Source organism: Amaranthus tricolor, chromosome 1, assembly GCF_026212465.1.
Source record: "Amaranthus tricolor cultivar Red isolate AtriRed21 chromosome 1, ASM2621246v1, whole genome shotgun sequence".
Lineage (NCBI taxonomy): Eukaryota > Viridiplantae > Streptophyta > Magnoliopsida > Caryophyllales > Amaranthaceae > Amaranthus > Amaranthus tricolor.
In genome coordinates this window covers 17,137,049-17,162,048 of record NC_080047.1, presented here as the reverse complement: position 1 = coordinate 17,162,048, position 25,000 = coordinate 17,137,049, and the positions used below count along the sequence as shown (strand labels likewise).

The window sequence follows — 25,000 nt, the reverse complement described above, 5'->3', positions numbered from 1 at the left end:
ATATATATATATATGCATTAATTATAAGAAAACAGAACATAAAACAAAAAAAATAAGGATTGCAAATGCAAATGAAAATGATTGAAATGAGTACCAGAAAGTTTATATATGTATACCTTCCTCCCCCACACTAATTTGGAGCTAGTTCGTGTTACATGCCCTTCGTAAAGCACGTTGCTCCCTCCTCCTTTTAAGATTGACTTGGAATGGATTTTGGGTATGAGTATGATGGATATTGAGACACGAATAAGTTATTCATGGATGAAACCATGTTGGTCATTGAATACATTGTGTTTTCTAACTAATCACCTTGTTGTTGTAGCTCATTGAGTTGAGTCCCAAATGCAAGTTGTGCATCCTCTATGGAAGCCATCCTAGCTTCCATACTAGCATAGAAATCTTGGGGCTGCTTTGGAACTAAAGGTTCGTGTGCTACATTTCTCCCATAATCCTCTTCAACATCGGCTCTACAATGTTCATCAAGGGTAGGTAAAGTTGGGCATGGTTGCATTCTCTGAACTCATCGTGCGCTCCTAAGGGAGTACCTTGTACTTGGAATTTTTTGCCCCAAAAAGCTGCACATGAATTTCCAATGGGTGGACTCCACAACATGTATGCTCTTTTTGATGCATCTAAGTTATAAACGTAGCAACGAGGACGATCATAGTCATATGGGGTTCCTAAGGGTTTTAGAATTTTGTTTTCATCTTCGTCTCTAGGGACCTCAATGTCTAGATATGCGTCTAACATGGTGACCATCCCTCTCATGCTGATTTTCCCTTTGTTTTTCTTACCCAACTCGATACAATTTGAAATCCAAATATTCACCCAATCTGGACATCCTACCCCTTAGGGTGTCATTGCCCACAAACATTTTGAGTCGAACTTGGGTATGTTTGTGGTTTTTCCATGATAAAAGATTGTTGCACTAAGCAACCATTTGATGAATCTAAGTGGTGATGGCCCTTGATGAGAAGGAAGAAGTGCGAGTTCTTCTTGCTTCTTTAAATCCTTGAAAACTTCCTGCAATGCAGCCCTCAAAACATATTCCTCATTATTTTCATTCAAATCATGCTCAATGGCCAATTTGAGTTTATCTTGGCCATCTAAATCAACCAAATCAATAGCATAACAAGAATGATCCTCAGGCAGAAATTTCATAGTCATAGATGTCAAACTCTACCTTAGTTTGAAGTAAATAATTGGGCAAAATTGAAGTAATAGCTTTGAAAATTCATCAATAAAGAAGCTTTTGGCCACCACAAACATCAATTAGAAACTTATTTGGAGGAAATCTTCAACGCATCTTGGTATAATTAATTTCCTACCTTATTCTTTTCATCTTTTTTATTTTTGTTGAAATTTGTTACAAGTGGTGATTAATGTTGTGGTGATTGTTGAAATTCAATCGGGAATTGGTGATTGCTAAAAAGTACCATCTTTTTTAAAAATAAAAGTAACATTTTTTTGTCCAAAAGTAACATATTTTCTGTAAAAAAAGTAACACATTTTTATCAGAGAGATTGGTTCTCACTTCTCATATAAGCTTGGTTCTCACTGGAACTTGACCCTATATATATATATATATATATATATATATATATATATATATATATATATATATATATATATATATATTATATAAAAAAAAAAGAAAGAATGAAATTCCTACTAGGTTAAAATCTACAAGGGTGAGAACTAGGGTTGTTCAAAAACGGATATCAGATCGATTTAAAAACTCATATCCTGTCCGAATTTTCGGGTTTCCAAAAACCGAATTAATTATTCGGTTTTTATAACAGGATACCGGATCGGATAATTCGAATTGAATATTTTTGAATACCCCTAGTTGGCACCTCGACAAAAGTTAGGGGGGCCTCGCTAAGTGAAAATCTGTAAGGACACTTGGACAAAAACAAGAGTCTTATGTAACTAGATAAAGAATATAGAGAAAATGAGGTAAAAGAGCGGCTAGGTGAAAACCCGAAAGGGAGCTTCGGCCAAATGAATTGAGATAGCGTGTTTAAGTTATTTTATTTTAGAAAGACAAATTAAAACCCCCCTTTTCTTTGTGTTATTGATTGTTTTCAATTTCGATCTACAAAACACATATTCTACAAAGACCAACCCCATCTCTCTTTGGACACGAACCATACTACCCTACTACATTAAGCTGTATTTGGAAAGTTAGTGCATTTATATTTAGTTAGAGTTTAGGTGACTGAGAATTAATTAACCTTACTACCCTACTACACGAACCTTACTACCTTGCTACCCTACTCGCGTGAAAGGCAGGAATACTTGCCTCCAAATCAAACTCACTCAAAAATTTGGAAGAAAAATCAAGTAGAAAGCAAAAAAGATTAAGCCTATTGTTACCAATACTTGCCCAAGTTCGACTTTAAACTTACCTCCAATTTTTTTCAATACTAAAATTAAGCCATTACCGCCATTTTAAAGAAAAATAAGTTTTTTTCAGAATTTTTGGGGAAGGACTGCGATTTACTACAATCCATCCTAACCTATATATAGAGTAGTAAGCACAGATTACTTAGCTAGTAGGAAAATAGTGATGATGATCCTCCAAATTGAAGCTTTACTGCACCTTGCTCCAATAGCATTCAAATGAAAACAAAAAGGGATTGAGAGTTGGATGTATTTTAAAATACTGAACATGGGGCGAACTGCAGTCACAGGACGTGGAATAGGTTGCAGGGTTGCTATTTCAGCTCAACTCAAATGGTTGCCATTTCTTGCCTCGATATCGGAATTGGGCAAATGATATGTCGTTGGAAAAGTCCTGAATTTGAGATTCCAATCCCGCCAGTTTCATATCGATCCGATTTGTAGATCAAGAGTTATGGTCATTTTATTGACCATGTATCAAAATCCGGAGCAACAATTTTTTCTGGTTATTGAAAGTTAGCACTTCCTTTTCAAAAATTACACCAATCCGGAGCAACAATCCCCAGTGCTGATTCGCCTTTTGAATTCGCGATTCATTCAATTTTGCTTTTTTCTATATGTGGTTGGCAAGAAGATTAGTGAATCATGTGACACCGATTTCCCTTTCCTTCATCTTACTCATACCATTTTATCCTCTTTCCTTCATCTCTCCTTTGGAATTCACCTCTACTTATCTCTATTTCTATAGTTTTACTGGTTCCCCTTAAATATTTACTCCCACTACAAGCATTCCCTTATACATAAAGAACACTATTTACGACAACAGTGCTTGATGAATAGTATTTGGTGCAGTAAATGTAGCCACCATTATGTACACGGAGGAAATAGAATGGAAAGTTAGGGACAAAATGAAACTTACTATGAATCATAATAGCGATAAAATGGAAACTGGGACTTCTATTTGGATCACGTGCATATATGAGCAGATTTATCAATGACGGTCTCTCTCTGGTAATGTATTCTGATCTGGTTTGAATGAGTCATTGAATGAGATTTTTATTCCTGATACAGGTTAGAGATCTTACCCATTATCCATTTGCTGAGCGAGAGTTGATGTTGATAAAAGTAGCTGTGAATACTGCTGCACGTCGTGAGGTCCTAGACATTGCCAGCATTTTTAGAGCAAAAGCTGTTGATGTATCTGATCACACCATAACACTTGAGGTAAGTTTTGGGGATTTTTTTTTTTTTTTTTTTTTTTTTTTTTTTTTTTTAATAAATGATGTCCCTTTTTCTTTCATTTCGAAAGGTCAATGTTTATAAAAAGACAACCAACAAAACTTTAGATGTAGCTACGTTAAGCATTTATATGACACTGTGCTCTTAAGATACGTTAGCTGTTTGGATTGCCTTGCAACGTCCATATTTTTGTTGTACATCATTCTGCTTTTACTTTACGGAGCCTGATTCTGATTAATGGGGATTTTGATTCAGCTCACTGGAGATTTGAACAAGATGGTTGCTCTACAGAGATTGCTCGAACCATATGGAATCTGTGAGGTAAGATAATATGTTTGGACTTTAGTTTTTTCGTTTCCTGAATGTATAAAAGTACTATTGTTTTTATGTTTGCTGTTTTCTAGTTGATTTCCGCAATAGAAATATCAAAATTATCCTATTGCAGGTTTTATTGTCATTGATGCTCCTTAATCACAATGTGTATAAAATTTTTTTGATTTCAGCCATCATAATTCAAAGTTTTGAGAGAAAAAAGATGTTTTGTTCATGTGAGACAGGAACAATTTTCATTTTTCCCCCATTTCCGCCCTTTGTTCATTTTTTCTGTATCGGATAATCTGAATGTCTATCTTGACACTTATCTCCAAATACTCTTATTAGACTGCTGCCTGCTGGTTATGCTCCCCTTTTCGAAGCTATTTTGTTCATTTACCCCTCTAGCTGATTGAAATGCCTGAATACCTGCTGTTAAATTTGAATTATGGGAGCCTTTGATTCATGTTATTGCAATTTTTACTGCTCCTAATGTTAGATTAATACAAGTATGTTATAGAGTACTACCTATTTTACTATCTCTAATTACTCCATCATTTTCAGGTTGCACGAACAGGACGTGTGGCCTTGAGTCGAGAGTCTGGTGTAGACTCGAGATATCTCCGTGGATACTCTTTCCCTGTGTGAGAGTTCTGTCAAAACATATGATGTAAAAAGCCTTGGGGATTTGTCTTTTACGATATTGCCTCCAGTTTTTGATCCTTTGAATTTGTGGTATTGAAGAATATTTGCAAGTTTGGACATATGAAACTTTGTTTGAGTGAAATGAGAGACCATCTTCTACCTGTTGAAAAGCAGTTATACATCGACTCGCTGAAGTAAAACTACGTAAATGTTGGATTTTTATATGATAAATATTGAAATGGCAGTGCTTAGCTGATTATCAACTTTTTAATTAAAAAAATCACCTTAATTCCATGATTATTAACAGGGAAGTTTATTTAAACTTTTAATTAAAAAAACATTAGATCACTTTATATAATTGAATAAAATCATCCTTAATCTTATGATTATCAACTTTCTCAAATTTTTAAGAAATATAATAGGGAAGCTTATAATTAAAACCTAAAAACAAGCCTCGTAAAATTGACACGGCTCAAGAAAATTAACAATTAAAATTAGGACAAACAAGTGCGCCTAATTAGCCTTGTAATTGTTTGCTGTTAATAACAGCGAACAACCTCAAACTTGTGCTCTGGGCAAAAAGGGCTTATTTTGAGAATTAAATTTAAAAGTTGCTTAATTTTTGAATTTTTTATATTAATTTGCTTATTTTTGTCAAGGTTTCTCGTTCCTTCTTCAAATAACATATCGCTATCAGATACAACTAAAATAGCACGAAGGAAATATAAAACATAGGTAAAACTAATAAATATAAAATTATTCAAATAAAAACAAAAGCAATGTATTATAGTAGATGGAAATAAATAGAAAAAAAATCATAAATTTAGGGGATTAATCACAACTAAACCCATAAGAAATTAAAATTAAAAATATCATAATTGTTAAATAATCTTTACAGTTGCTTTAATAATCTTAAACAATTAAATGTAGTACTAAAACTTCATCTAGCAAGTTGCCAAAACGCTTGTCTTATTTACATGAAGTGGTGTGTTTAAATCCCAATAATGGCAGAAAATTTGGAATGTATAAGACAATTTATCAAAAAAATAAATAAAATAGTATAAGTTTTAACTATATTCTAAAAGTAAGCGTAAAATTCCTAAACCTGAAATTTATGGCTGTTCGCAGTTAGTAACTGCGAACAGGTTAAAAAAGACAAAATAGTTGTTCACAGTTACTAACTGCGGACAGCTATTAAACTTGTTTTTGTGGAGCATGTGAACAGGTCGAAACAGGTCAAATAGCTATTCGCAGTTAGTAACTGCGAACAGCTATTTTGTCTTTTTAGACCTGTTCGCAGTTACTAACTACGAACAACCTCAAACCTCAATTTTGGGAATTTCACGCTTACTTTTGGAATAACGTTGAAACTTATACTATTTTGTTCATTTTTTTGATAAATTGTCTTATACATTTCAAATTTTCAAAATAATAATAAGGCAAATTTTTTTTCATGGGCCTTGGGGGTTGGGCAAGCTTTCCCTTGCCCTTGCCCTTGCCCTTTCCCAAGATCGACACTATGAGAGGTTTTGAGGTTTTTCAAATTGCTCATTGATTAATTTTAAAAAGTATATTCCAATTGAGGGTTTAGATTAGTTTGCAATCAAGAAACTCTCTAGCATCAATAGAATTATTTATCAATTGCTTAAGTGGGATTTTATATTGTAAGATACTCCCTTCGTTCCTTAAAGAAATTCTCACTTTTTATTTTTAGGTATTTCATTTGTTGTTCCTATAAAGAATCTTTTCATTTATATCACAAATTAGGGTTTCCACATATCTCCCACTAACTTTATTTTAACATTTTTATACTTCTTATGGTCTTCATATGTTTTCCACTAACTTTATAAAAATATTTTTTAATTAGTTGTGGTTTCCATATTTTTTTCCCACTTACTTTCTTTTAATACTTTTAAAATATTTATGGTCCCTACTTTTTCATCAAATTTATTATTCAATAAAATAAAATCTCCACTATCTAAAAAATTCTATCTTAATTCCCATGAATATTCCTTATGAGAACTTCATTAGAAAGCGATTGGAATAACATTGATCTTGTGGTTTTCCCCACCTCCCAAATTTTGGTCTTGATTTCTCTATTTTGATTCATTTGTTTACAATCTTTTCTACATAACTTTGTTTACTAAAATACCCTAACAAATACTCTCTTTATCTCTTTAAATTTTTAGGAGTATTACTTTTCTTTTAGTCTGTCACACTAATTTACACAATTTTCTTTTAGGCTATGGTTCCACTCTCCATCTTACAATCTAATCCATAAATTTATTCTCTCTTTTATCTTAAACACTTATTAATTTATATTAAATCTAATTTATAGTTTATTGTATTTGCTTATTTATAGTTTATAGATTAACAATTTGCTTATTTTTAATATAAAAGATTAATTTTGTATAGTATACTGTATACATATATAAAAATTTAAATCATTAACACGAAAAATTGTAAAACAATTAGTGTTTATAGTTTATATTATTTGCTTATTCTGTTAACTTATATTTATTTATATTAAGTAGGATTTTTGAAAGAGTTATCCCATAAGGCAAACCGTGTCGTCCATTTTCTGAAAAAAATATCATTGTGATGGGTAAAAACGACGTTAAAGTGCTAAAACACAAGAGTACAATTGGTAATTTAGGAAAGTCAAAGACGATTAGAGATGGTCAACGAAAGTCAAAGGTGATTAGTAATGATGAACGGTCATTTAGGCTGATCAAAGGTTATTTGGGTTGGTCAACGGTTACTTGGCTTGAATAGTGTAAACTTTGATACTTTGAAGACAGTAATTCGCAAAAAATAAATTTTAAGACTGTAATTCACAAAAGCTCTAAACTTGAAGGTTATAATCCACAAATTATTCTAATAGTAATAATAATAATCATAATAATAATAATAAAAGAAGTTGGTGACACAAAATGATAGGAGTAATAATTGTCAACTATAGATGGTTGGCTTTTCATCAAAGTCAACAAATAATCCTTGGTCATAAGAAGAACATTACATTACATGTATCTAAACTTACATGGCTCCATGTATGTATCTCTGCGCCTGCAAAGATGTGCACATCACGTATTTAGCATTATCTCAAACTATAAAATTGAACCCACCTTCTAAACCAATAAACATTACAACAATTACATTATACAAATAAACATGGCCATCATGAATTCTAATTCATCTCTCTTTGTTATGGTTGTAGTTTGCTTAATCTCATCTGTATTTTGTCAAGACTTATGTTACAACCATTATGACGATACTTGTAAGGATTTCGAAGAAATTGTAGCAGGAAAAGTTCGGGAATGGTTTATCAAGGACAAAACTATTGCTGCTAGTCTCATTAGGCTGCATTTTCATGATTGTTCTGTTCGGGTATGTTATTTCATTTTTTTCCTTTTCTTACTCTTTGATCACCTTAAAACACTAGCATCTAGCAAAAGCTCATTTATACGTGAAGAATTTTGCTAAAAATAGATGCTAGATCAAAACTTTTATGGCCTGTTTGGCACAAATAAAGTAGTTGTGAGGTAGTTATTAGTTGTTTCAGTTACTGTTAGTTGTCTTTTAGTTAATTGGTTTATGTGAGTATTTCGTTAGCCAAATTGCCCGTAAGCAACTAGATTTTGAAGTAAATAATGTAATGCAGGGATGTGATGGTTCAATATTGCTGGATTACCCCGGAAGTGAGAGGAGAGCCAACGCCAGTAGAACCTTGAGAGGCTTCGATGTGATCGATGATATCAAGAAAGCACTCGAGGAAAAATGCCCTAAGATTGTATCTTGTGCAGACATCCTTACCGCTGCTGCCAGAGATGCCACACTATTACTTAAAGGCCCGTTTTGGTCAAACGAGTATGGAAGGAAAGATGGTCGGATTTCCATTGCCCAAGAAGCCGAAGAACTTCCCAATGGTCATGAAGACGTTACTTCTCTTATCGAATTCTACCAATCTAAAGGTTTAAGCATGCTCGATTTGGTTGTTCTTTCAGGTATTCTCTTCGACTTGCTCATCAGATTCTCGAATCCCACATCGAAAAACATGAACACTATTTCTAATCTTTCTGACTTCTGAACATCAGGTGCACACACAATAGGAAGGAGTTCGTGTGCCACAATCAAAGATCGACTGAACAGCTACCACGAAACAGGAAAGCCAGGCGTGACAATCGATCCAAAATACTTGAACTACTTGAGACGAAAATGCAAAAATGAAACTCAATACGTAGACCTTGATGCCGATACACCTTACACATTTGACAACAAATACTACACAAATCTTGAACAGAACATGGGTCTTTTATACACAGATCAAGTGCTGTACAGTGACCATAGGACTTCAGAATACGTAGCTACGTTTGCAGATGATAAAGATACGTTTCAATACATGTTCTCGTCATCCATGATCAAGCTTGGAAGCATCTTAGGAGATTCAGAAGATGATGGTGAGATTCGACTTGAGTGTAGTAGCGTAAACTCTGGTTATTGATGAATAATAAATGATGGATTAGTACTACAGTTGAATATATTGTGTGTAGTTTTGTGATCATAACCTTTTTAATTTCCTTTTGTATTATGTGCTTTGAGTTATGTTTAGAGGGTTCTAAAATTTTCAAGTATTGAAATCCTGTAATGATCATTGGAAGTGTAAGTGTTCATTGCCACACCAATCCTTCAACTTGGGTCTCGTTGTTTTCATTTATATTCAATAAGAAGGTTCTATAAATTGGAATCATGAGATCTAAGCCGTCTGATCACAATAAACCACTCGTTGGTCCTTCTTCGTCCTCACCCAACACCCTTCCCATTCGCAAGTCGCTCCACTCTTTGTCCAATATCACTAACGATCCATCATGGTCCCCGACCTGTTAGAGGAGTAAGACTTGGTTAGACTTACTCGAAAATTTGAATAAAATAAGATATTTTAACAACTTAATTCCATAAATAAGCTTCGTGAAAACTTAATTCCCAAAATAAGCGTCCGTACATCTAAACCTAGCATTGGAGTAAGTCGCTGTTAGTAACAGCGACTTAATGAATTTTAAGTTTTCAGTTCTCAGTTACTTCCTCATTCCAACCTACGAGATTAAGGAGTTGATCAGTTAACCTTAAAGTCGTTGTTACTAACAGCAACTTAAGGAGTTGACTGGTCAACTCCCTAAGTTGCTGTTAGTAACAGCGACTTATGACTTTTAATTTTTTTTTTTTATTGTCTTTCGCTGTTAGTAACAGCGACTTACTCCAAGGCTAGATTTGGATGTACGGACGCTTATTTTGGGAATTAAGTTTTCACAAAGCTTATTTTTGAAATTAAGTTGTTAAATAATCTTATTTTATTCAAATTTTCGACTTACTCCACACTAAAAATAGTGTGCACCATTCTCTTACCTTCACTCATTTTCTCATCAAATGATTTGATTATACCCTTTGAATAGAAATTTAGATTATATTTTAATGTCGACTAAATCTAAAAAAAAAGACTTGTAGACCTTATAAAACATACAAAAATCTTCAAAGTTTGGACCACTTACTATCTTAAACTTTGTCTAATTAGACTAACTTATCATGGAAACACCATAGATTTGCTATAACTTTTACTCTTAGTTTCTAGTTTCAAAATAACTAACTTAAATTGGTGAACTATTGAGATGTTAAGAACCAATGCGTTTAAAATTACATCAAAAATACCCTTCTCGTTTCACAACACTTACATAGTCATAGCCCGTTTTTCAAAATCTAGCACAAATTAGATTTAAATATTTGATATTTAATGTATCAATTGTTTTAGCTAACCAAAAATTGATAAAAGGCCATCTGTGTGCACAGAGCGTCCTCTTGAAGTGCGGGTCAGGAGAAGGATCCCACCACAGGGGTGTAATGGAGGCAAATCATATCCTACGTATTTGTAACTTGCAAGAGGCTGCTTCTAGGACTTTAGCCCATAACCATTCAATCACGTAACGACACTTGAATCAGTGCGCCAAGGGTCACGCCAAGGATTATATAATTAAATACAGATACATCATATACATGTCTTCGGAAAATACGTACCGCAGAAGTTTACTTCCAACGTCATAACTAACAGCCTCAATCAACACAACAAATTGTATCCCACAAATGGCTTCCTGGAAGGTTTACAAGGTATGCATTGCTCACTCGGCAGAGCTTAATCACGAGCAACCACAACAAGCTGCTTGCCCACATTACGGCCATAGTAAAGGCCAATCAAGGCTGAAGGAGCGTTTTCTAAGCCTTCAACAACATCTTCAACATATGAAATCTTGCCCTCCTTGATTAGAGGTAGGATCATTTCCAGGTATTTAGGGTACAAATGGTAGTAATCAGTAACTAAAAATCCTTCCATTCGAATGCGTTTTGTGATAAGATTTAATAGGTTATGTGCACCCTCTGGCTGTTCCAGATTATACTGTGATATCAATCCACAAACGGGAATTTGGCCATGGAGTCTCATGTTCATTAGGACAGCATCCAGCATCTTTCCTCCAACATTCTCGAAGTAAATATCAATGCCCTCTGGGAAATACCTAAGCCGAGCAAAATCATGGATATTAATTTATGATCATGTAATAAAGATAGTATTGAAAAACAAAAACGGCAAGACTGAGGTCAAAGGGGAAATGGGCATATGCAAGGTGGTCAATCGCACAAAGCTCCATGATGAGGCTTCAAAATTCTATAGTGCAAATGCTCGATAGTTATGACCCTTACATTATCCTTCTTTTTCCAAATTAAATTTGAAGTTGAATATAAACCCCTGATTTTTAGTTTTTACCACTTTAAGTGGTTTTTTCATGATCCACTTTGTATATATGTGTGTGTGTCTAATCTAGATCCATGGAGCAAGTCCCAGATCTTCTACTAACAAATAGCAAGATCCCCTTCAAATCACCCAAAGAACAAAACGTTAAATGAAAGCCGCCGCAGAGGAATAGTAGTATTATAGTACCTTGTCCAATTTGATGAGTGAACAAAGAAGTGCTTTTGCTGAGAATACGCAGAGGTAGAGGTGTTCAAAACAGATACGACGACCATTATTTATCTAGACCTTGTAACCGAATCTGATTTGACCCAATTTCAAAATGAATTCAAAATATGTAAAAACCAATATGGACTCGAGACTCGATTTTGAACCAACCTGAAAATCTGATCTGAAATCAATCCGATGACCCAAAAGAACACCTCTACGTAGAGGTTTTCCCAGAATGAGAAAAACCTATTCTTTGTATTTAATGTTCCTCTGCACAGCAAACGGGGAACTGCCATGTACAAAGATATAGCTGACTCTACATTTAAAAGCTAAGAAAAACCACCTCAAATTGATTACGACAACATCCTAAGGTCAAGACAGACATTCCTTCCTACTGTTAGGTTTTTTGAGCTCCTTATCAATGATGAGATAAATATATCCTCCCATTCACCAATTTCAAAGTATCAACATTCTTACTAAACTCACTATTGAACTTAACTTCACTGAGTTGCATCAATTGAGAATGAACAATACTTACTGCATTCAATCATCTTTGCATTAAATTACTTCATTTATTCTTGTGAAACAAGAGTATGATTTAAGTTCTCACACCATAAACAAACCCTAGTGAAGTTCCACCCAGCTAACAGCTAAAATGCATTTGGTATTGAGCTAACTTGGTACTCAATTCATATTTTTACTAGGTAAGTCGTCGTAGCAGGTCCACGGAAAATATCTCTGGACCATCCTAACCCTTGTTAATTGAGCATATAATAAGGTCATTGAAGTGATCTTATTGCAAGGAAGACTAGATAGCAAAGACTAAACTCTCATCCAACAATCTTTCTTGAGACAACCTCAACGCTAACAATAGACTTAGCAAATCAATTATATCTAACTATCTGGTGCTTAACAGGAACAATACATATATATGCTAGTCGTTTTACTTGAGGGAGAATGTTTCAGTATTTGATATGTTATCGATCAATAAGCACGTCTGTCATTGTCCATGAGCTTATTCATGAAAGAAGCAAATATGATGTGATGGGCATCATGGCTAAATTTCCCCCCATTTTACAAAAATTTCGAGGTCATTGTAATTCTCAATTCACTTGTATAAAGAATCAAGGGATGCAAATACATTATTTAAATGGTTGTAAAGTAAAAATTTTATAGCTGGACTCTAGGTTACATGTTAGTTTCCTTGACTAGGTAGGCAAGAATCTTATAAGATGGAGCCTATAACTGCATTGTAAGTACACCAAAGGATTTCAAATAGTCAGGCCCCAATGGTGTGTGCACATACGTGTATGGAGTGTCAGACATGGTACTGGATCAAGCTGCAATCAGCAAATAAAAAAGGGGTTTCCTATTGCAGCAAGAGGAAAATGATATGAAAGGAAAATGAAGACGCAGGAAGATGTTGGAATTGAAGGTGGTTAAATGGTGACGTGAAGGTGTAGCTTTATTTCCTTGAACAAGTATCAAAAGGTAAATATAAAGGAAAGCCAACAAAATATTGAGTGAGTGTTTAATTTTCAGTTTTTTTTATTTTTTATTTTTTTTTATTTTACTTTTTTTTTTACTTTAATAAAGAACTATAAAGCAACAATAATATTGAACAAGCATAATGATCCAAAAACTTATTGAGCATTGTCATTCTTAAAACATATCATTTCACCAGCATTACTCAATTCAACATCCTTTTTAGAAAAAAAATAAAAATTTAATGTGTCCAAATAGATATATGCAGTGGATATTCACTCACCTTCCCAAAGCTGCATCCAAGTCTTCCTCTTCCTTGTAATTGAACGCTTCATCAAATCCAAATTTGCTTTTTAGAAGATCAACCTATTCATAGAGGAAATTCTTAATAAAAAGTGATATCATTTCCTAAACTATCATTAAAGTATGATTAATTGAAAAGACCAGAATTCAATTTTAGGCTATTACATCAATGCAATCTATTTAAACGTACTAACAATAGTTTCTACGATAAAATAACCAGGCATGGAAGAAATATGCTATGCATAGATCACAAACTAACATACAACAAGAAAATCACCTTATCTTTGCTACCAGCACTTCCAACAACATAGCAACCAGTTAATTTTGCAAATTGTCCAACTAGTTGACCAACAGCACCAGAAGCTGCAGATACAAAGACTCGGTCTCCCTTCTTGGGAGATCCAACTTCATAGAAACCAGCATACGCTGTCATGCCAGGCATACCTAGATTATATGAATTATGATAGAAAACAAACATCAGGATAACACTATTTACTCTATGAACAACACATAAAATGTAATAAATAAGGAATCAGAAAATAGAAACATCAAAATAACCGAGCAGGAACTAGATTCTCCCATCAAATTAGGAACTAAACCTAATGGCATTCTCAGGAATCCAGTAATCCATCATCTTGAGTTAAATGTTTCTGCTTTCTGAGTGCAAACAGTATAGATACAAGCCTACAACTCATCTTAAACTAACCTTCCATTTTGGTAAGTTAAATATTTTAATCTTCTGACTTTTCTTTATCTTGTGTAAATAAGATTGCCCCCACCAATTGAAAAAGAAAACCCTTCCCAAAGCAAACCTATGGAGATCTAATTACTCTTTTGCTAGCTCATCTTCCATAGACACTATTAGTATCTTATTCTCTTTGGGTCCATAATTGAACTTTATATTATCTTTGATAGCTCATCTATAGATTAGTAGTTTAGTACTAATAAAACAATAATAACATTAAGAGAACAAAGTTGATAACAATATCACTAATATTACCACTATAACTATAGTACTAGTTTGAATTCATTTGTTTTCTAATTGAGGCCTTTCTTGTAGAACAATTAAGCTTTTAGTATCAACCCGTTCTTCCATATCTATAGAATCCACTCATTTTAATAAATCTCATTTTGAAGGAAATTTGATTACCACCAAGCTTATGGGTCACTACAAAAGTTACATCCCCATCATACTAAATTGTCCCTCTGAAATTTGTATTCAAGGAGATATGAAGAGCATGAGTCAAAACTTAAATACTCCCTTTGTTTACTAATGTTCTTCTCATTTGGAATATTAAGGAGAGAGAGATTTAATTAAGTTTTTTGAGAGATATATTGAAGATAAAATATATCCATGTGAGATCTTGTTAGATTCGTCTTAATGTCTACTTTCTTATCATATATTTTTTATAACTTGTTATGATGTGTTGAAAGAAGAGGTGTATACCTCACTCAAGGATCACAAATTAAGATTTAAGTGAAGGTTTGTGTTGTGTCAATGTATAAGAACCAAATATGCAAGTGTATGATGAATGACAATAATACAAAAATAACCAAAACAAAGATTTAAGGTGGTTCACCAATCTTTGGCTACATCCACCATCTAGCTTAGGACTAATATTATGTGTTTAAAAGAGATAATACAAAACTTGAAGGAATTACAATAGAGTATTAGTGTGGGAAGAGAGGAGCTAAAATAGGGAGTATTACATGAGCAAGAAGGTAGTTCTTTTATGACTTTGGTACATTAACATCATGGAGTATGTGTGGGTTTATATAAGGAAATAAGGGGCTTCAAGTAACACAATGGGAGCAGCAACAAATGGACCCAACTGCTACTAGCAAACAGCCGAAACAGAAGCCAGCTCTGAGCCGCTCGACCCATGGATCGGGTGAGCAGCCAGTCGAGCAAGGAGGGTCATCAGCCTCTGATTTACTTCTTTCCTTTTCCATACAAGCCACGGTTTCCGATGCTTCTTATACACAATCCTAGAACTAATTTCTTCCTCTTCCACTCTTCACATGTTAAGATACACTACCTATAGTATCATGTACTATTTATCCCCATACAAAATCAACATGTGATACATTGTCCTCTTCTAATCTTTACTAACTAAAATGATTAATTTTCTTAATCATGTTTTGATTATTTGGAGAACATAAGTCACCCATAATCATAACATGCGTATTTAGAGATATTGAGCCTCGAAAATTATTTTAAAAACTGTGCAAAAAATAAATAGGAAGAACAAAAAAGAACGGAGGGAGTACATTCTAGTAACCTTACCCTTGTAAAAATATAGTTTGTTTACAAAAAATTCTTGATAGCAAAAACATCATCTGAAATAGATAAGGAGTGCACATGATTTATTAAATTTAAACCGTAGCCAAAATAATGGCCCAATAAAAAAGAAAGGTATCCCATAATTGAGGAACGTTGTTGAGTATTTCATTAATTTTAATAATTATTATAGTAATTCTATATAATAAGAATGCACTTACTGGAACTACATAACATTCATGGACATGTAAAGCTTTTCACCACTTGTTATCTTCTAGCTACATACTTCCTCCACTTATACATATTCTCCCAACTTAAATCCAAGTCTAATTTTAACCCTCTTTAGGAAATCAGTCAAACAAAAGGAAAGAGTAACACTAGCTGAACAAAGCGAGCTTGCACATTAAGAGGCTGAAGCACCTTACCAAGAATCCCTGTATAGTAGGAAAGGGGTACATCTGTATGCTCAATCTTATAGAAAGATTGTGAAGACGTAATTAGACTATATTCTTCCCATCCTGTCATTCCCCATACAAGATCACCTGCCTTGAAATTTGGATGCCGAGAGTCCAGAACTTTGGACACTCCAAAACCCATGATAGGCTGCAAATATGTAGCACCCCAGTTTAAAGATCAACAACAACAACAATGCAAAGTCTTAATCCCAAGATACGGGAAGTCTAAAGATAAATATTTTAGTCAAATTAAGAAATCTCTCACAGCTTTTTCAATCAAGGAAATCAGACATGATTTTTGAACTGAAATTGTTGAAGACTAAATCAAACAAATGCTAAAGTCTTCTCCCTAATACCAGCACAAATCTCTAATAACAATAAATTTAAGGAAAAATTATAAGAAACTACCTAATCTATAGGTCTATTTGTAAAAAAAACTACCTTATGTATTTTTTTGCAACAAACTACCTAATCTAATACATTTCTCTGCAAATGACTACCACTTAACGGAAAATGTTAGTTGACCGTTAAGTTTGAGGGTTTGACCAATTTGGGATGTTAAGTTTTCTATGTGGCAGTATCTCATTGGTCCTCGTTTTTTAAATAATTAAAATTAAAACACATAATTTAACAAAATAAAAATAAAAGATATTTGACGTCATTTTTTATCCATCATAATGATTTTTTTCTAAAAAACAGACATCGGGATCATCCTTATGGGGTAACTCTTTCGAAAATCTGGTCGAAACAAGTACTTATTTGTCTATTTTTCGATACGTAAATCGAAAAAGATATTTGACGTCATTTTTACCCATCATAATGCGATTATCCTTATGGGATAACTTTTTTGAAAATCTGGTCGAAACAAGTACTTATTCGCCTATTCAATCTTTCGAAGCAGCATATTCGCGATTACCCAAAAGGGTGTTCTAACCGGATTTTCGAAAGAGTTATCCCATAAGAGTAATTGCAACATCCGTTTTTTGAAAAATCATCGTTATGATGGGTAAAAATGACGTTAAATTTCTTTTTCGGTTTATGTGTCGGGAAATAGGCGCATAAGTACTTGTTTCGACCGAAATTTTGAAAGATTATCCCATAAGGATAATCGCGACGTCTTTTTTGAAAAAAAATCGTTATGATGGGTAAAAACTTTCTCGGTTTACTTATCGGAAAATAGGCGAATAAGTACTTATTTCGACCGGATTAAGAGTTACCCCTTAAGATGTCCGTTTTTTCAAAAAAAATTGTTATGATAAGTAAAAATGACGTCAAATACCTTTTATTTTTATTTTGTTAGTTTATGTGTTTTAATTTTAAATTATTTAAAAATATGAGGACTAATGAGATACTGCCACATAGACAATTTAACCTCTCAAATTGGTCAAACCCTCAAACTTAACGGTCAACTAACATTTTTTGTTAAATGGTAGTCATTTGCAGAGAAATGTATTAGATTATGTAGTTTTTTGCAAAAAAAAAAATGCATAAGGTTGTTTTTTGCAAATAGACCTATAGATTAGGTAGTTTTTTATAATTTTTCCCAAATTTAATTTTAGATTGCAATTACCAACAGTGGAGACATTGACAAAATAGCCATAACCCCTTCAATTTATGTAATTAAAATTGAGTTTAGACATCACTAAAATCTTCCTTATTCAATGAGGAATTGAGGCAAATTGATGAGCTTGTTGTTGGGCTTACACATATAGGTCCAAAAGATACCCGACATAAGTCTGGTTTTCATAATACGACCAATTGGTTAGGTGCAGTAGTCTATTAAATTATATATTGGTCATACTCTAACTTTTCCATGTGAAAATCAAGATGGTGGGTAGCTCTCTAACATAACCTTAAACAAATCACAATCCATTTCATAGTCTACTTAACATTAACAAAGTTCAAGTTGCACTAATCGTTGATTCCCTCGACCCTTTTAATTCTACGATATGTGATCACAAGTGGTAGTTCTTGTTATGAATGGTGTGACTTGAGTGCACATATGATGCGTGCATTCATGTGGTGACTCTTGGGATGGAATCCCATAAGTATGTCATGAATGGGTGTTTTAAGATGAGTCTTGATGATTGTGATTTATGATGATGATTAAAGTATGGATTAATGAGGTAATGAAGTATGAGTTATTCATGGGAGTTATGGGACCTAATGAAGAAGTTCAAAGGTTTAAGATGCTCTACTATGCAAGTCGAGCAATACTGTGAGAAGCCCTCTGAAGTGCCGCTCGACCAGCTCGCTCGACCGAGCGAGCTTCAGAATGGGTCGAGCAAGCAAACAGAATGTAACCAGAAACTTCCTGCAGCTCGCTCGATCAGGCCACTCGACCGAGCGAGCCTCTGTTTTGGCCGAGCGATGTCTCTGATGCTCCTAGGATGCTGTTTTTGACTCCTCAAGTTCTTGGGAATGTTTCATTATCATTTATTCAGCTTTAATATACTTAATATTACTTAGTGTGATCTCTCCTATAAATAGAGAGCTCTCATTCATATTGTATCAATCCACAAAAATACACTCCAAGCCAAACACTAGCCTATATCTCTTCTCTATTGTAATTCTCCATAATTGAGAGTTCTTTGAACTCCTTTGATAATATAAGAGATACTACATACCGGAGGACGTAGCCTAAGTTGGGTGAACCTCGTTAAATTTTTTTGTCGTTTTATTGCTTTACTTTCTCCTACAAACATCGATATCATTAATAGCGTAATTTGTTTGTCACTAAACTTCATACATTCGATCTCGGCAATATTGGAGTTTGAAACACATTGTTCGAACTCTAATATAGCGTCGTTTTCAGTTCTCTAACACAACTATAACCAAATCACAATACATGCCATAGTCTATCTAGTAAGTAGTATCTATCATCATGTACTACAATAAAGGTGATCACCATGAAGCAAGACAGAAGCAAGCAGCGACAGCCAACAAACTTTTGGTTGAATAACAATTAAAAGGTCAAAACAACAGCAAAATTAGAAAAACTTAAAAAAACAAATCAGTGAATAAACAAATAAAGAAGAAAAACACGAAAAGTTGAAATGGGTAACTTACCGAGCCAATTTTGAAACAATCGACATAAGTGGGGCGGTCATGCTTGGTCATACGACCCCTCATATAAGGGTCACAGGACAAATGCAGGTTTTTAAGAAGGAAGCAATTGTTACAATCTTGAGGAACTTTGAGAGTAATGTTGGAAATTTTAACCTCCATGTCTGATTCTTTAGGAAACCCAACGACGTAATGTTTTAGGATAACCTGCTTGTTGCTCACCTCTTCACCCGCCATTGTTGATTGTTTACACTGGTTTCAGATATGACGTTGCTTTGAACAAGAGAGAGGGAGAAGTAGGATAAAATGGAAAAGCAGAAATGCATAAGATGCCACGAGTACTAACAATTGAACGTCACTCAGTCGATAGAAAATTAAGTCAAATACTATCCCACTCTTCAAAAAATAAAATATAAATAGCCCAATAAAAAATAAGAGTATAAGTGCTAAAAAAATAATTGGAAAGTGTGAGAAAAGATTATTTTTTTGCTATTTTAATGTATATTTATTATTTTGAAGGTATCATTTATAATTTTAAAGGGATTAATTATAGATTTAAAGTAGTCACTTTTTATAATTAGACTTAACAATGAAAAGAAACAATCTAAAACAAAACATAACTGTAATAAAACTTTCTTTTTCTTTATCTATTAATTTTTAAACTGTTTTATTAATTTTAATTCATTTTCAACCTTAGACACAAATCATATAAAGTGGTCATATTTTCAACATGTTTGACACCCATTTCATGTTCTTTAAGTCTTTCACCAATAGTCTCCTACCAATACCTTTCTTAAAAACTTTGCACCAAAAAAAAAAAAAAAAAAAAAAAACTCTATCAAACTCTTTTGAATAAACCAACCAATCTGTATGACATTTTTCTCCATTTGGTAACACTCTGGTAAACAAATCAGTAGTAAATCAGCAGTAAAATGAGTAATATAGTCTATTAGGATTGTGTAAGCCACTAAAAAAAAATACTAAAAATGAAATCCAAATCATCTTTATTATAATACAAAAGTGAACATGGTCGATACACAAACACAACAATTGTTTTTCAGTTGAAAAATGAAAAGCAAACAATGCTACTCTCTCAGCATCTGATTTCAATGCTCACAATATTAATCAATAAAATAAGTTGTTTGTTCCATAGAGCTCATTCGCGGGCAACTACAACAACTTGCTTGCCTACATTACGGCCAGTGAAAAGGCCTATTAACGCAGAAGGAGCAGTTTCTAAACCTTCAGCAACATCTTCAACATACGAGACCTTGCCCTCTTTGATGTGAGGTATGATCATTTCCAAGTATTTTGGGTAAAGATGATAGTAGTCAAAAACCAAAAATCCTTCCATGCGTAGGCGCTTTGTGATTAGATTGAACAAATTGTGCACACCCTCAGGCTGTAGGAGATTGTACTGTGAAATCATTCCACACACAGGAATTCGGCCATGGAGTCTCATGTTCATCAACACAGCATCAAGCATTTTTCCACCAACATTCTCAAAATAAATGTCAATGCCTTCTGGAAAATACCTATCATCAACAAGATATTAATAGTCAATAACAGTTGTCCCCAAAAGATCAACCATTTCTATTGAATGGGATAACAGTTGCAGGCACAGCAGTTTCTAAATGTTTGAATTAATATTCAAATATGCCTTATAATCGGGTATTGTCTCAGTTAGAGCAAGTATCCTCTTTCCCAGGACCTGTCCTAGGACGCCTAGCTCTCCCGTCACCTTAGTGTACCCTATAATCCAAAAATATGTCCTACTAGCCCGGTTTTCACATTGAAAATCCAAATGAACAAACACATATTTTAAGGAAAGCAAACAATCGTCAATAGCATACTAAAGTAAACATAGCAATCCATCTTTTCTACAGAAGCATTTTTGGAAACATCTACAACCGAACATTTTACTATCTAACAAGTACATAGAGAAAGTACTTCAAAGACGAAAAAATAATTACTAGAAGAAAGAATAATATCAAAAAGAGCCTCAGATAAATAGGTGAAGACTTAAAAGCACATTATATGAATATTTTTGATAAGCATTACTGAATACTGTTTTGCACAAATGAGATAAGTCAAAATACATGTTTTCAATTCATAGATACTCACTTTCTCAAGGCCGCATCCAAATCTTCCTCTTCTTTGTAGTTGAAGGCATCATCAAATCCAAATTTGCTTTTTAATAGATCAACCTATCATAAAACCGCGAAAAAAAGTGAAAACTAGATGTAAATTTTCAGAAACTAGTTATTGCATGTTGTACGAAGTCACAAACATCTTACATTTCCATCGAGAAAAATCAAGGAGATTCAGATCAATGAATTGGCCAACTATTCTTTAAATCAAACTTTATTAAAAAAAAAAATAAAATAAAATAAAATAAACTTTCACCGAACTTTCTACCATTTACATAAAAGTACAGCAATCTGATGGTAAACAAGATAATGTGGTAGGATGTCATTCAGAATCATAGGCAAACAACAAAGAAGAAAGATAATCACCTTCTCTTTGCTACCAGCACTTCCTACAACGTAACAACCACTCAATTTCGCAAGTTGTCCAACTAGCTGACCAACAGCACCAGATGCCGCAGAGATGTAGACACGCTCTCCTTTCTTAGGAGATGCAACCTCAAAAAAGCCAGCATAGGCTGTCAAGCCAGGCATACCTACAGAATGATTGCAACCAACATCAACAAAATAAATTCTCACATTAAACTTACTTTATAAAAATGTACTATGTAATGGAAAACAGTAATATTAAATCAACAAGGCAACACTTAAGAACCACTACCTCCTAATTTCAGAGTCTATCTTCAAAATTTTGAAGGCCCTAAGCAATAATTTTAGTTTGCACCTTATGTAAATCGTATATATATTAGATAGTATATTGATAATTTTTTAGCAAACTAAGTAACATTGTTTTTTCAATAGCTCTTAAAAATTATATTAGGAGCGAGTAAGTTTTATATGGAATTATTCCAGATTAAAACAACGTACGCCCTTCTTCACTTTCTACATAAATCACTTAATTATACTCTTTAAATGAAAATGTGTACGCTATTTAATGTGGACCAAGTCCATATAAGACTTTTACAATAGGAGTATGCTCTAAGATCTAAATATGAATTATTTCTTTCTCTCAATCTGTTTCAATCTCTTTTGTATTTGATTTCACCTACATCCCTTAGCGCATCCTTTCTCTCACTTTCCTCCTCCTTGCATCTGTGATCCATGCATGCTGGTGATGCAGTGATGTTAAGAGGAGAAAGAGAAGGATTTATCATACTCCTTATTAATGGATCCATTTTCACCTCAATAGATCCAACCCATATTCAGTATCAGTATGCGAGTCTTGTTGCATATACATCGATACGGTGAGAGTGAGGGTGGATGCGGAATTTGTGCATTCTAATATTCTTATATGTTTTCCCAACCTAAGACAGGACACTCTCAAGTCTCAAACCTGGAGAACCAACACTAAACGAGTTTCGTTGGAAAAGATCTTCACTAAAACCTTTTCCCTTCAATATTAAAAAAATTGTATGATGTACACACATCCAAATGATACAGTGACACATAGAACTTTATCAAGAAAGTTTCGTTGCTCTATTCCTTTTATTCAAGACTTAATGAAACAATGAAAATGAAAAAAACAGTTTTTTTTTCCCTCGTCATCTTTCCCATCTCTAACATTTCCGACCATCCCTATGGGCCCCTCTAATAAAAAATAATATTCGAGTAAAACTCAAAACCAAATCATTAAAACTGTTACTAAACACAACAAATAGAGCAGCTTACCAAGAATCCCAGTATAGTATGATAGAGTCACATCTGTATGCTCTATTTTAAAGAATGACAGCGCAGATGTAATAAGACTATATTCTTCCCATCCAGTCATTCCCCATACAAGGTCACCGGTCTTGAAGTTTGGATGACGGGAATCCACAACTCTACCCACTCCATATCCAGAGATCGGCTGCAAATATTCAGCATCTTAGTAAACGGAACTTCCACCTCAATCAAGAAAGCTCTATCACTAATTTCTCAAACAAGAAAACAAAAACATTCACTTTTTTCTTTAACAAACTATGCCTTAAAAAAATCAAGAGAAACTCTAACAAGTTTAACGAAGTTCAATAAAGACTAACAAAGTTCAACTTACAACTACGTCCAGAAACAACCATTTAAATTGAAATACGTTTATCTAATATTTAATGAACTTTTCAACGTTTAAGTGAAAGCCAACATCAATTAGCAGTTTGACCAAGTTTTATATTAGATCAGACTAGAGAACAATACAAGTTCTGGTACAACTTATTCTCAATATGATCACAAATGCCACCTTTTCCCCCACTTCATACAAAGATTCGAAAGTAAACAAAAGTAATAAAATATATATTATATATAATCTAAAAAGTAATAAGTTATTCCATCAATTTCAGTAGCTCAAATAGTTATTAGAGGATTAAAAAAATCTGTGTTTCCCTCACTAACATGATCAACTATCCATATATGGACGAGCTTGAGATGGGGTAATGATTTAGAGCGTAATCAAAAGTCAAACTGTAGATATGGGGTAAAATTTTGATGGTTGAAAGACCCTGGTTGTAAAAGAGGTGAGGCTATGACGTTTATGGGAAAATCATTACCCTCATTTGAGGGGTAGTTGTTACCCTAGGGATGATGAGCAACCAATCCTATGTATGAGGGAAATACTTGCCCTTATATTCCATATCCTCTAAATCATCTTTAGGCGCCACCCCGTTTCCATATAACTAGCTTCACATTAATCTCATCCCAAAGCAATGCCCCAAACTCCCCCCTTTTTCTTCAAATCATCCACTCAAAACAATGTGCTAATGTTTTCAACAAAAAAACACACTTTCCTCAATAGCAGTTTTAAAAATCTCATAAGCAGAAGCAATGAAACTAAAAAATATGGTAATGGAGCATCTCTCATTAGTCCTCATAATCAGGCAACAATAGTGAAGTTCTAGCAAATTTTAGCATTCCAAAAATCTATCACCTGTAAATCCAAAGGATTATCATCACCGAATGATCACCAGTACTTGTGTTAAAATCAATATCTTTGTGGTGTCTGGTGAACCAGCAGATTTAATTGAAAAAGTCATAATTGTAGAAAAAATTTAGACTTCACAACTCAATGGGTATTTAAGCAACATTACCTAACCCACCCTACAAACTAAAGGGTGGAGCCTTTAATAGGAGAATATCCGGCCATGGCTTATGGGGCCATCCTCAAAAATCAGTGAAAATATGACTACAAATTATTTCAACTCTATGTTTAAGTCATAATGCTACCAGCAACATCACAAAAGTGTTTAAATGCCCTAAATTCTAAACAATTTTCGACTCCTCTTCACCTAAAAAACTCCTTTAGGCCTCTATTCAATTTACAAATACCAACACTATTAACCTAAAGACAGAAAACACAAACTTTCCGGCAATAAAAAATTGAAAAAAGCACCAATGAGTTGCGTAATCAACAAATAAAATATTCACAACAGTAAGATACTAAAACAATTAACTAATCAACAAACAAATAATTTAATCAACAAACCAACAACAATCCAAAAAAGAACAAGAGAATATTAATAAACAATTACCGATCCAGGAATAAAAGATTCAACATAAGTAGGACGCTCATGCTTGGTCATACGACTCCTCATGTAAGGATCACAAGACAAATACAGATTCTTAAGAAGAAAACCCTCACAATCTTCTGGAACCTTGAGAGTAATCATGGAAGTTTTAACCTCCATATCTGATT

The 25,000-nt window shown here is 33.7% G+C and overlaps 4 protein-coding genes across 4 annotated transcripts in view; 2 read left to right on the top strand and 2 right to left on the bottom strand.

Annotated features, from left to right (window-relative positions):
- The window catches only part of LOC130806676 (acetolactate synthase small subunit 1, chloroplastic-like), a 19,922-nt gene extending 15,064 nt beyond the window's left edge, over positions 1–4,858 (top strand). Inside the window, exons 10-12 of the mRNA XM_057671845.1 lie at positions 3,478–3,630; positions 3,901–3,966; positions 4,522–4,858. Coding sequence (XP_057527828.1) covers positions 3,478–3,630; positions 3,901–3,966; positions 4,522–4,605 — 303 coding nt within the window. The 3' untranslated portion in view covers positions 4,606–4,858. The remainder of the gene's footprint in view (positions 1–3,477; positions 3,631–3,900; positions 3,967–4,521) is intronic.
- Positions 4,859–7,729: 2,871 nt separating this feature from the next.
- LOC130806669 (peroxidase 7-like) lies at positions 7,730–9,349 on the top strand. The gene is made up of 3 exons (XM_057671834.1): positions 7,730–7,989; positions 8,264–8,606; positions 8,697–9,349. Exons 1-3 carry the CDS (start codon positions 7,774–7,776, stop codon positions 9,101–9,103), a joined length of 966 nt encoding a protein of 321 aa, XP_057527817.1. The 5' UTR covers positions 7,730–7,773; the 3' UTR covers positions 9,104–9,349.
- Positions 9,350–10,246: 897 nt separating this feature from the next.
- Positions 10,247–19,567, bottom strand: LOC130806651 (2-alkenal reductase (NADP(+)-dependent)-like). Its single transcript, XM_057671815.1, has 5 exons — positions 19,196–19,567; positions 16,097–16,274; positions 13,668–13,834; positions 13,371–13,453; positions 10,247–11,159 (listed from the first exon to the last, which is right to left on the bottom strand). Exons 1-5 carry the CDS (start codon positions 19,427–19,429, stop codon positions 10,781–10,783), a joined length of 1,041 nt encoding a protein of 346 aa, XP_057527798.1. The 5' UTR covers positions 19,430–19,567; the 3' UTR covers positions 10,247–10,780.
- Positions 19,568–20,179: 612 nt separating this feature from the next.
- LOC130806661 (2-alkenal reductase (NADP(+)-dependent)-like) overlaps positions 20,180–25,000 on the bottom strand; it is a 5,135-nt gene continuing 314 nt past the window's right edge. The window contains exons 1-5 of the mRNA XM_057671825.1: positions 24,837–25,000; positions 23,008–23,185; positions 21,709–21,875; positions 21,317–21,399; positions 20,180–20,727 (exon numbers count right to left, since the gene is read on the bottom strand). The exon at positions 24,837–25,000 is cut by the window's right edge and continues 314 nt beyond it. Coding sequence (XP_057527808.1) covers positions 20,349–20,727; positions 21,317–21,399; positions 21,709–21,875; positions 23,008–23,185; positions 24,837–25,000 — 971 coding nt within the window. The 3' untranslated portion in view covers positions 20,180–20,348. The remainder of the gene's footprint in view (positions 20,728–21,316; positions 21,400–21,708; positions 21,876–23,007; positions 23,186–24,836) is intronic.